Here is a 12,413-nt window from a genome sequence, read left to right on the forward strand (position 1 = left end):
GGAGGGCCGCTGCAGCTGAGCTGAAGGGCCACATGTGGCCCCTGGGCCTTATGTTGGCCAGCCCTGCGGTAGGGGAATCACATTGACATGGAAAATAAAAATCACCTGTTCTTCTGGATCAACAAAACAATGATGTCAATAGATAAGTCACAGAAACTGACAATTTATAATTTTTTGTCCTCATGATTACGAGACAATCCTCAGTATTCAGGTGATTTTTTTTATTTTCTCACGTGAAAGCAATCCACTTCAGCAGAAGCTTTGAATCTTTCATTATTATTATTATTATTGTTATTATTTTATTATAAATGAATATTTATGCTTCACTTTAGAAGAAAACAAAAGGAAAGAAGGTCAATATGAAGTAACTTATTTATTTATCAGGGACGAAGCATATTAATCAACACTTCTCTTTACAGTAGTGTAAATACGCCGCAGTTAGCCACGGCCTAATTTTCGTCTGTATTCCCTGAGCAGGGCGACCAGTTAACTGAACCCAGCGTTGGCTGTGAAACTCTACTGGTCAACCTAAAAGGAAAAAAAAAAAAAAAAAAAAAAACCTTTTTGCAGCTTTTATTTATGTTGATTCATTAAGATTCTTTATTTACCCCCCAAAAAAATATTTAATGAAATAAAATATTTTTGTGTTTTGATAAACTGTTTTTGACTTCAGGACCAGGTTGTGTTTTTTTTTATTAATTTCACAGATTCAGTTAACTTTATTCTCATCAGGTGTTTTTTCTTCTCAGTTCTCATAGAGAGAACATGGAGAGTTGAAGTGAAGCAACCCGAGGAAACTTCAACCAGGAAGCAAATTGATTTCCTCATTACAAATGAAAGGCTGACCATTATTCTGAAAAGCTCTCTAATTCCCTTCATTTACATTGTTTCTTTAACATCTGAAGCTTCTATACAAATTTTATATAAGTTAAAGATTTTACATTAATTAGAATTCACTTCAAGTTCTTCCTGGAAACGAAACTTCAACAAATGAAAGAGTCAGACTTGAAATTAAAAGGTGAAGAAGAGGATGTTGTGTTTTTGGGATGAAGATCATGTGGACGATCCTGGCTTCTTCAATTCTGCAATAAACCTGGACCAGAGAGAAGTGGATGAAAGACGTCCAGCGATGCCAGAAGGATTCGAGACAAGTTTTGTGATCAAACTGATTCAGTCTGGTGAGGAACTGGAGCTGAAGCCAACAGGTAAATTATTTTTTTCTTTTTTCTTTTTTTTTTTTATTAATTTTTTTTTCACAATGTTCAAGCTTTGAGCATAAAAAAACACTGCTTTCTAAATTTTAAAAATAAATGTCAAAAACTTTTTCCAACTTTAATATAATTTTGGTTCAGCTCGTATTATTTTAAAAAAATCATTTATTTTTATTTTTCAGGCAAATATTTTTTTTTTCTATATTAAGATGTTATTTTTTCAGTCACAGGTTTAATTTAAAACTGATTTTATTTCTAATTCAGTGTTTTTAATTCTATCTAATTCAAGCTCAAAGCTTGAACATTTAGTTTCCAATGTATTTTTTTCACATTAATAACCGTACTTTTGGCCTGGATTTAGCTCCAGAATAAACACGACATGTTTAATAATCTGATATAAATTCAATGTTTATTCATGGAGTCAAAAGAAAGTAAGAAAAAGAAAGAATGATCAGCAGACATGAATCCTGCTGACATGTTCATCATTAAAGAAGTCATCTAGTAACACTGTCAGACACTCAGGGATGTTTAATTTAAATGTCCTAATAAAGTAAACCAGCTGAGGCTGGAGATGAAGGCTACAAGATAAACAAAGATCAAATATATCAAATGAACAAAGTGGACAAATCTGGTCTGAAAGACACGAAGTTCTGCAGCTCCTCTCAACAGAACCGTGTTTCTCACTGATTTCCTCACTTTGGAAATCTCTCAGTACATTTCTCAATGTCTCAGAACGTCTTTGCAAAAGATGAGTCACAGTAAGGTCACAGTAAGGTCACAGTAAGGTCAGCTCAATTTCAAGGTGAGTAGATCATGTTGATTCTAAACTGATTGGTTGATTGTCACACTCTTAAAACTGCTGGGTTAAAAGTAACCCAAATTGGGGGCAACTGCCGGGTATAAGAAGGGATCGAGCCAATGCTGGGATATTTCTACGCCGCCGTTTGGGTTGAAGATTTGACCCTGGGTGCTGGGTCAAGAATCTGACTCAAAAGTGGGTAAAACTTACTCATGCTGGCGGGTTAAAGCGACCAAGAAATAGGTTATCAGGTTACTTTAAAACATGTAATTCCTTACATTTCACACGCCTGTAGTTTTATCTGCCAGGCAAGGCGGTCAAACCATCCACTGTGAGCAGGTTGGGGTTTAGTCTTGCTCAAGGACAGTTCAGCTTGCTGACAGAGGGAGCTGGAGAATCGAACCTTCAACCAGAAAACTGGAAGACAACCGCTCTACCAGCTGAGCCACAGCCCCTACACCGAAAACAGAGAAGGATGTCAGAGGTCTTCTCATTTTAGCCTTTTCAATAATATTAGAGAGAACTCAGGACTCCAGTCTTCTTTCCATTTGCCAGAAGCCTCCGGATGCAACGAGTTGCAGGAGTGTCCAAAATGACGATTCTTCTCTTCCCTTCAGCCCACAAAATCATCAACCAAAATCTGCTGAGTCAAGATAACTACAGTAACCCAAGTTTGTGTAAAAGTGACCCAATCTGCACAAACTCTCGGGCCACCCAGAGAACGGGTTGGAAAAAAACCCAGCAGTTTCATATATCAGCATCATTTCATCGTATCAGTCGTCATGTGATCGACTGTCAAAGTTATCCAAGAACAAACTGCAGCACTATGAAGACCAGACATGGATCTGAACTCTGACGGATGAAGTTACTTTGTGTGTGAATAAAAATGTTTCCTTGGAAGTATGAGAGCAATGTGTGTACTGTAAAATGCTTTTCCCCTTCATGTTCTTACACATGTATTCTGTTAGCTAAACTATTGACGATCAGCAGAAAGACGCTCCGCCACCTCGGAGAGCTGAAACATTCAAAAGTGGGCGTGGCCTCCACGGTTCAGCTTCAAGAAACACAACACGTTTTTATCACAAGGCTTTTATTGTGAAAAACGGTCCTTTCCCGTTGAAGGGGAGACAGGAAGCGGCCGGCGGCGCTCAGGCGTTGAGGTACTTGGCGTGATGCTTGATGTGGTCGTTCATGAAGGAGTACATGAAGTAGTAGCTGTGGTCGTAGCCCTGCGGGAAAACCAGCCAGGAGTCTGATCAGGGACATGCTGACGTCTTCACGTGAACTTTGAACCCTGCTCTGAAACCCTTCAGCTTCCTGTCCCACCACATCCAGGATCCATTCACTGGAGGAAACCTGTAGCAGCTGTTAGCATCATTAGCACTGTTTTAGCATCATGCTGCCTCTGAGTGTTACAGGACATGAACACAGCATCAGTTAGCGTCCCCTTCCTACAGAAACCTTGAGCATCCATGAGCATTTCTAGCATTTTCTTAGCATCACTTAGCATTAAGTCATCCTCCTGACTTTACATTCATTTTCCCACCAAAAAAAAAAAAAGTTTTAGCAGCTGTTATTATCATTAGCATCATGTTTCCCCATAGCGTCACTTAGCATTCTATCACATTAGCATCCTATCCTGTTGGCATCCCTTAGCATTCTTAGCATTACTTTAGCATTCCGTCCCATTAGCATCACTTAGCATCCTATCCTGTTCTCATTACTTAGCACCCTGCCCCTGTTAGCACTGCTCGAGCTGTGCTGACAGCTGGCGGCGGCGGCGGCGGCGGCGGCGCTGACCGGCTGCAGCCTGAACACCACGGGGATCTTCTTCTCCGAGCAGACGGCGATCAGGTTGTCGGGCAGCAGCTGGCTGGCCGACAGGAACTGGTCGTCCCGGCCCTGATCGATCAGGATATCCAGCTGGGGGCCGGAGTACGAGGCGGCCAGCACGGTGGCGTCGTACGCCTGGAAGAGACGGCGGACAGGGTGAGGAGGCGGCCGCCGGTTCGAATCCCCGGACGGTCCGGTCGGTGCCCTCACCTCCCAGCTGGAGCGGTCCGGGCCCAGATACCCCGAGAAGGCCTTCTGCCCCCACGGGCATTGAACCGGGTTACAGATGGGCGCGAAGGCGGAAACCGACTGAACGGAAGGAAAACTCACTGACGTTATTCTCATTTAGGAACCGTTGCATGCTGGGAGCTGGCCCTACCTTGTACTTCCCCGGGTTCTTCAGGGCGCAGATGAGCGCGCCGTGCCCGCCCATGGAGTGTCCGCTGACCGACATCCGCTCGGGGTCGGTGGGGAAGTTGGCGTTGATCAGTTTGGGGAGCTGCAGAGGAAGAAGAAGCGGAGCGTGAGCGGCGGCGGCGGCGGCGTTGGAAGCGGCGGCGGCGCCGGGCGAGGCCGTCCCACCTCCTGCGTGACGTAGGAGTACATGCGGTAGTTGGTCTTCCAGGGGTCCTGGGTGGCGTCCACGTAGAACCCGGCGCCGGTGCCGAAGTCCCAGCTCTCGTCCTCGCCCTCGATGTTACAGCCGCCTGAGGAGGAACGCCGGCGTCGCCGTGGAAACGGATCAACAAAACACAGCCGGGCCATTTCGCTTGAAAACGCAAAACTATGTTCTGCGTTCTCAAGCGAAATGGCAAGGCGGCGTTTTTACACTTCTACTTGAAAATAGCACGTGTGTGTGTGAGCGTGCACGTACGTGGACTGGTGTCCGGCGCCACGATGATCAGCCCGTGCTCGGCGGCGCTCAGCTGACTCCCCGCCTTGGTGATGAAGTTCTGCTCCGTGCACGTCAGCCCTGCGGGGACAGAGAGGAGGACGGCGTGACGGTTCGCACTGCTGCCTCACGGTGAAGGGGGGGGCAGCGGTTCGATTCCAAGGCTTACAGTGAAGTCCAAGGTATCCAACCAAGGTAGCACAACAACCGATGGAAAAAAGCATTCTTGTCATGTGAGCCTGCTGGAGACTGATGGGATGAGCTCTTGAAATTATGATCCAAATAAAAAGTTCATACTGATTTCTATCATCGCTCTGTTCAGTCTATTCAGAAACCGTCTCTTCCACAGTGTCGATACACACTCACTACAAACACAGGAATTAGTCCAAGTACAAACATTGTTCAGATCATTACAAACTCGGCTGTATAGAAATTATGACGCATATTTTTTCTTTATCAGTTATATCAACAAGTGGATTTCTCATAAAACAGGGTAATCTGCTCTAAACCGTAAGTAAAAAAATATATAAAGAGCAGTTTCTCAATATTTGTCCATGGTGTGAATCCTGTCTTTGCTTTACCGGCTGGGCTGCTCCTAGATTCCTCAGGATAAAAACCAGGTGGATTAACGACGAAAAGGGAGCGAAACAACATACACTCATCCAGTGACAGTCGAGCCTGGCCTGGATTGTGTGATTCAGACTGAGTTTGCATTGGGCTGAGAAATCTCCACTCATACCTCTGCCTTCCATAACACTCCAGACTCACACACCTGAACTACTCCACAGCCACGTACCCAGAACACCGTGCACTGGACACAAGCTTTGAAAAGTGGTCTCTGTTGTTCACATTATAATTCCAGACAGTAACATAAAAAAGTTCAACTGGAGTGATGAATTATCAGCATAACACATAACAACCTTACACTCATTCACTGACAGTCAATACTGGCCTCTATTGTGTTTGAGATTAAGGGCGAGTTTTTAATGCGGGGAGAGTAAGACAATGTGTGTCGTGAGTGACAAAAGACGAAATGTGTGACTGTCACGCTCAATGCGTGAGACCAGAGAGCCCTGCGAGTTTGCATGGCTGTGGGGACGCTGAAACTCACCGGAGAGCCAGTACAGCACCGGGCATTTCTCAGTTTCAGCCTTCGGGGGGAGATAAACCGCAAACTTCATCTTGCACTTGAGCTCAGAGCTGCAGGGGAAACAAAACACTGACGTTACACTGAGTGTGTGTGTGTGTGTGTGTGTGTGTATGTGTTCTTTACATCTATACGGTTTCGGAAGTCCTTCTAATAAAGTCGTCTTTGCAGAACTGCCCCCGCCCCCTAACGTAAACCAACCAATAGCGTTCCACTACCGACTGCCTGGAAGCGCCCCCAATATCAGCAGCTCTCATGTTATCACGGAACCCCGGAACCAGCATGACGGCAAGTTCATGACGAGAATAGATACACAACACACAGACCCCGCTCTGACGGTGAGGAGACATGGCTGCCTGTCGCCATGTAGTGGATCTACACCATGAAGCCGTGCACACGCACTTGGTGACTTTATGATTGGCGCCACTTCTCTACGTAGATCAGGGGCCAATCAGAGGTTTGAAAGGAGCAAAACTCCGACTGGACATAATAATAATGTGACATTCAGCGGTTCTGTGGAAAAGAAGACGAGTTGGACGTCGGGTCATTTTACACCAACCGCAGTACGGTTCTGTAACCGATGTGCTGCGGAAAATTACTTCATGCACAGGAGCTACAAACACAGATAGATAGCCGTAGATATGGCTACTAGCAAGAGCCGGCACTGAAATAAATGGCTGCATTTCCAATAGATGCATTTCACTGTACACCCTGCAGCTGCAACAGAGTCACCAGTGATCCGACAGCAGATCTATTTTCTCAGCACACAGAAGCCAAAACGCCAGGGATTGGACGAAAGATGAGGGACTCGTAAAGCCACGCATGAACAGATGTCGGTCCACCAAAATAAAATTCCCCCTTGCACTCCAGAGCCCATCTCTGGTGGAAATACAGCCGTTTATTACTATGGTGCTAATGCTAGTAGCCACATACATATACAGCTATATATCTATGCTTGTTTGAGATGTAACTTTCCGCAGCGGATCTGTTCCAGATCCATAATGCAGCTGCTGTGAAATGGCCTTAAAGGCTTCTCCGACACGCACACTCACTTTCTAGTCCCGCCCCCTGCTCTCTCCCAGCCACTCACGCCACAGCGGTGCATTCAGGTAACTGGAAAACGTAGGAACTCACAGAACACAACGTAGCGGTAAAAGATAACAACTACAGCAAAAACGCTACAATAATAAGAACGTAAATAAATACTAAAGTGCATGAGGCCACACTAACAGGCGCCACAGTGGGGTCTACCGGTTCACATCACATCACGCGGTTCAAACATAAAACGCACCGGGTTATAAGCCGCCTGATAGCCTGAAAATACGGTACTCAAATATGTATGAATGAAGAGAAATAAAGGCTAAATTGAAGTTTTTATGAGGTAATCTCACACTCGCTCATAAACGTTCATGTTTTATAATCGGGGTGCTTCAAGATGAAAAAAATGGCTGAATGATGTGTCTGGGGCAGATCTAACAGTGATAAATGATCAATCACCAATTCATCTGCTAACTTAGCTTAGCATCAGTGATGGCAGATGCTAATGTATCCTGAAACCCTCCCAGATGACCGACATGCTGCTAAATCCTCTGACTCCACTTGTGGATCTGCTGAGGACGTTTCCAGACGTGTTTTTATTTTGAAAGGCTCCAGTTTACTTTTCTGAGTCAGCGCGCCGTCGCCTGGACGGGAGCTGAGACTGGCTGATTAGCGTAGCTGCTAGAAGACGTCGACTCAACAGATCCCGGATCAGTCAGGAGCTTCAGTGATCACATGATCACCATGTCTGGAATCACAATTCTGATCAGGAAACAATAAATACATCAGCTTTACGTACAAATGACAACCTCTCCATAGAAATGATACCTTCAAAACCTCAGCAAAATAATATTGTTTGATTTATTATTAAATTCCTTCACTTTCACTTTTTGATGTTTAGATTTTATATCTGCAAGTTTCAGATTTTCATATTATTGCTGTAAAAACATCCAAAACAAATTCAAAATTCCTCCTACTGTGAAAACTAAAGTCATTAATAAACTGGTTTGTGACTGTTCCAAAGGAAATGTCTGTTAAGACACACACACACACACACACACACACACACACACACACACACACACACACACACACACAAGCCATTTCAAAGCAGTGTGTTCTTCCTTTGATGCCTGTTCGCAGGTCGGACATTAAACTGTTCATCAAGAAGGCGGTAAAAGTGTCACCGTCGACTATAAAGTTAATAAAAAGCACATCAGAGAGCGCGGCGGCTAATGGCCCGATAGCTGCGAGGAGACGCCGTTAGAAGGTCAAACTGTAATCAACGATGTTTCCAACACGGTGCGTGCACGCTCTGCAGTCCTGCTGCACTGCACCAGGTGGAAACGGGGCAAAACAATGAAACTTTCCTGAAACAAAGCACCAAGACGCTGCGTTTTCACTTTAATCGCCAAAACAAAAAAACAAGTAAACCAAAAAAACCAAACCGTGTCCCAGTCACAGCCGCTGTACATTCAGGCCAAGAGAAAGAGCACTGGGATTTTGAAGCATCATGAAGCATCATGGAATTAGCGCCATCCGGTATTTCTGTAATTAAATTCTAAACCCACAGAGAGAAGCGTCTGAGCTGAAGACAGAGACGTTCATGTACTTCTACACACCAGAAGTTACTGATTGACAGACGTCTGATCGCAGCCATGAATTATCTTCATGCACCCGATAACACACACCTGTTTCTGTGCTCCTGTGATGACCTACAGTCTGCTGTCCGTGTGTGTGTGTGTGTGTGTGTGTGTGTGTGTGTGTGTGTGTGTGTGTGTGTGTGTGTGTGTGTGTGTGTGTGTCTCACCTGTCGTGTTCAAAGACCTTCTGGAAGCCTCCGGCACACTTGTTGGAGGACACCTGTGTGAGCGCCATCTCTGACCTGCACACACACACACACACACAGCAGAACAAACTTACACACACACACCTGGTTTATTCAGAAGATCATCTGGAACAGGTGAACTCAGACTAAACACAGGATTAAAACCAACGAATGAGCTTCCGGTGCCTCTGATCTACATCTGAGAGACGAACTAAGAAGATCTGAATATTTCCTTTTAAAGCAAAGCACGCAGCTTGTCTGATTAGTATTTTAAAGACCAATATTACAAATGTTTAAAATTATTGAACATGCGAAATCGCAATCAACAGAAACCTAAAAGCTCAATCTGCATTTTTGGAGTCACTTTAACCAGTTTAAACTTGGTAGATTAACCAATAATTACAGTGACAAAAGTAGTAGCTGCTACAGTTTCTACATTCGCTGCCAAACGTGATTCATACCGACAGCGACTCGAGCACCTCGTTAGCGGCAGAGACCTGCAGGAGCTCACTCACTAAACTTCTAATAATTCAATACGTGTCCAAAAACATGCTTCAATTTATCAGCCGAATTACATCCAACAGCTTCACACACAAACTGTGCCTAGCATGCTCTGTATATCACCGTATTTACATCACAGGGACTAGAAATTAAAAATAGTCTAAATGTGAACGGAGTTTGGTGGGAGACATGTCAGACGGTGGGGGGGGCGTGCAGACATTAGCAAGTTTAGCACATGCGACATAACGAGACATGCAGGAGACTTCAAAGTCTGGAATGAAGCGAATAACCCAAAGAAAAACGTAATTTACAAGACGTACCCTTTGAATTCGGCGTGTTTCTCCGGAAAAGTGAGATTTTAGTTGCCGTTGTGTTCACTTTCCCCACCGGCGCTGTGCACAGTGTCCAGAGTCCAGGAGCGTGAGGGTCAGCGTGATGACGTCACAGGACGTTATTCAGATTCAGAGTTGTACGTATGACATGTAACGCCCAAAAAGGACACCAGAGGGCAGTGTTGTCTATTTAAAATAAGAAGGCTCTTTAATGAACATTTAAACTCATTAATGAATCAAAAGTATTTTTTAAGAAAGAAAAATCGATTTTGGAAGGGAATTTTTCATCATTAAAAACATCCCAAAATCCTTTAAGAATAAAAACATTTGTTACTTCTAATAATAGCATCATTTCTAAAATTGAACACCAATTTGAGGAAATAATTGAGAATAAATAATTTGGGGAAATAAAATGAGAAGTGATTCTCATTTTGGAGGGTCCGACACCCACAGGAGGTCCTGAAGAGTTACTGAACCTTTTTAATGTCTTAAAATAGTCTTTCATTCATTTACGATGCAAAACTACTAGTTTCTGTGCTCACATTAAAAGTGTCACAGCAGGAGAAGAACTGGAGGAGCGTCAGGTGGAGGAGGATCAATCTGGAACCGAGAGAGTCACACAGAACAGAACCTGTTTTCTTTGAAGAAATTGACAAAATTACAGCTGAATTCATTTTTCAAGATGAGAAGGTGGTGAATGAAAGTTTGAATCAATAAGAGACGAACAAAGGAAGTCTTCTTCAAAGGACAGAACAGGAACTGGATGTCAGTGTTCTGTGAGTGGGATTCAGGTTTTTGAAAGTGTCCAGGATGTGGTGGGATCAGTGGAGCAGACGAAGACAAACCGCCCAAGAATATTCAGAAGAATTTATAAAAAGCTGCTTTAAAGGCTTCAGCCACAAGATAGAGCTCTGATCATGGTTCAGAACCGGTAGCCTGGCATGCCAGACTGACTTCATGTGTTACACACAAGACACGACTGTTTCCCCATGTATCCCTGAGCATGGAGAGACAGTCTGGCGTGCCAGGCTACAGACCGGTCAGTCAGTTCTTAAGACCTGATCAATATGAACCAGAACCACACACACACACACACACACGTTGTTCGTGTTGTATTGTTGTGTCGCTGTGTCGTGTCGTGTCATCGCATGGTATTGTTGTGTCATATTGTGGCACTGTGTTGTTCGGCTGTGTAATTGGGGTGTTGTGTTGTGTCATCCTGTTGCCCTGTTTTGTCGCTGTCTTGTTTCGTTGTGTTGTTGTGTTGTTGTGTTGTTGTGTTGTTGTGTCTTGTGTAGTGTTGTATCGTTGTCGTTCTGTCGTGTCTTGTCTCGTGCCATACTGTGTCACTATGTTTTATTGTTGTCTCGTTGTGTCATGTCGTGTTGTGTCGTTCTCTGAGCAGCTGTTTGTGTTTTCTTGATCCTGTTGAAGCTCCCGCTGCTGAAGCCGAGCCGCTGTTTCTTCTTTACAAACAGTTTGCTAATCTGTGCACAAAATGAGTAAAAACATCAGTTGTTCTAACATTTGCGTGAATCTCCCGGTGGGATCTGTTACATCCTGTTAATCTAATCTCATCTGAATTATTAACAAACTGCTAACAGGTTTAAACGAACGACGTGAAACGACACGGCCTGCTTTCTCTGAATCCTACAGATGAATTCACGACTGGATCTGACATGTGATCTTTTTAATTAGCTCATTTAAATGCAGATTTGACTAATCAGTTTATAATTGCCTTTTTGTAATGATCAATTTATTCTCTGGTTGTACCTGAAGAATGTGAAAGTTTTTTAATTATGTGTGAGTGTGAGGAGGGAGATGACCACAGGAAAGACTTTTAAAGACTGAAAATGACCAGAAAAAAGGAAGAAATGCAACTTGAGAATATCAGCAAATATAAATGAATGAAAAGACAAATTACAATGAAAGAACTCATTAGAGTCAACAACAGCAACTTAAAGACAGAAAGTGACATTTAAAAAAAAAAAACATTTACAAGTACGAGATGATGAGATTAGAAGAAAACAAACATTTTTGAAAGGCATCATAATCCGAAAAAATAGACAAATCAGCTCTCAAGTGACAGAAAACAACCATAAACAGACACAAAATGCCCAAAACGAGGGACAGATGTCCCGGAAGACAAGAAATCAACCCACCACACTGATGGAAAGCAACTCAAATGACTAAAAAGACAATTAAGTGTCGTAAAATCACTGCAGAATGATTCAAAAGAACATTGTGTTAAGAATCAACAAAATAACCATTTCAAAATAAAAGCAAGCATGTATGAGATTTAAAAATTCTAATAAAAATACTTTTAAAGTGACAAAAATAAGACATAAAGACAAATTAAAAAATAACAAAATATCTAAGTTTAAGTCCTGTTTCCATGACAACGTAGCTGAATGATGTCAGTTTCCATGGAAACGGCGGGAACACTGAAAGCAGTGTGGTTAGCAGTTAGCATGTTAGTGCTGTTGTTTGTTTCTGTGTTTTCAGTGTCTCCATGGAAACAGTCCCTGTAAACAACACAACAGAAGTTTTCTTGTTCTGTGTTATGAATGTTAAACGTTTGATCGCCACTAAAATAACACAACAACAACAACAACAACAACAACAACAACAACAACACAACAAACAAACAAACAAAAACAACCTAACTTCACACAAACACCAAGCGACTGCACCTTTCCACCCAGATCCACAACTTCTCTCGTAAATGTTTCCAGACGATCTGGGATCAGTGTGAACCTCAGGGATCCTTCCCAGCATGCTTTGAGGCAGACCACAGGAAGCAGATAAACGCGGTGTGATTGTGGTTGATGA

General features: G+C 43.3%; 1 protein-coding gene across 1 annotated transcript; it reads right to left on the reverse strand.

Annotated features, from left to right (window-relative positions):
• Positions 1-3,092: 3,092 nt before the first annotated feature.
• Positions 3,093-9,695, reverse strand: esd (esterase D/formylglutathione hydrolase). Its single transcript, XM_030111957.1, has 9 exons — positions 9,570-9,695; positions 8,731-8,805; positions 5,847-5,935; positions 4,718-4,816; positions 4,426-4,550; positions 4,223-4,342; positions 4,054-4,152; positions 3,811-3,978; positions 3,093-3,239 (listed from the first exon to the last, which is right to left on the reverse strand). Exons 2-9 carry the CDS (start codon positions 8,796-8,798, stop codon positions 3,159-3,161), a joined length of 849 nt encoding a protein of 282 aa, XP_029967817.1. The 5' UTR covers positions 8,799-8,805; positions 9,570-9,695; the 3' UTR covers positions 3,093-3,158.
• Positions 9,696-12,413: the final 2,718 nt, after the last annotated feature.

The sequence above is a fragment of the Salarias fasciatus genome, chromosome 16 (genome assembly GCF_902148845.1).
Source record: "Salarias fasciatus chromosome 16, fSalaFa1.1, whole genome shotgun sequence".
NCBI lineage: Eukaryota > Metazoa > Chordata > Actinopteri > Blenniiformes > Blenniidae > Salarias > Salarias fasciatus.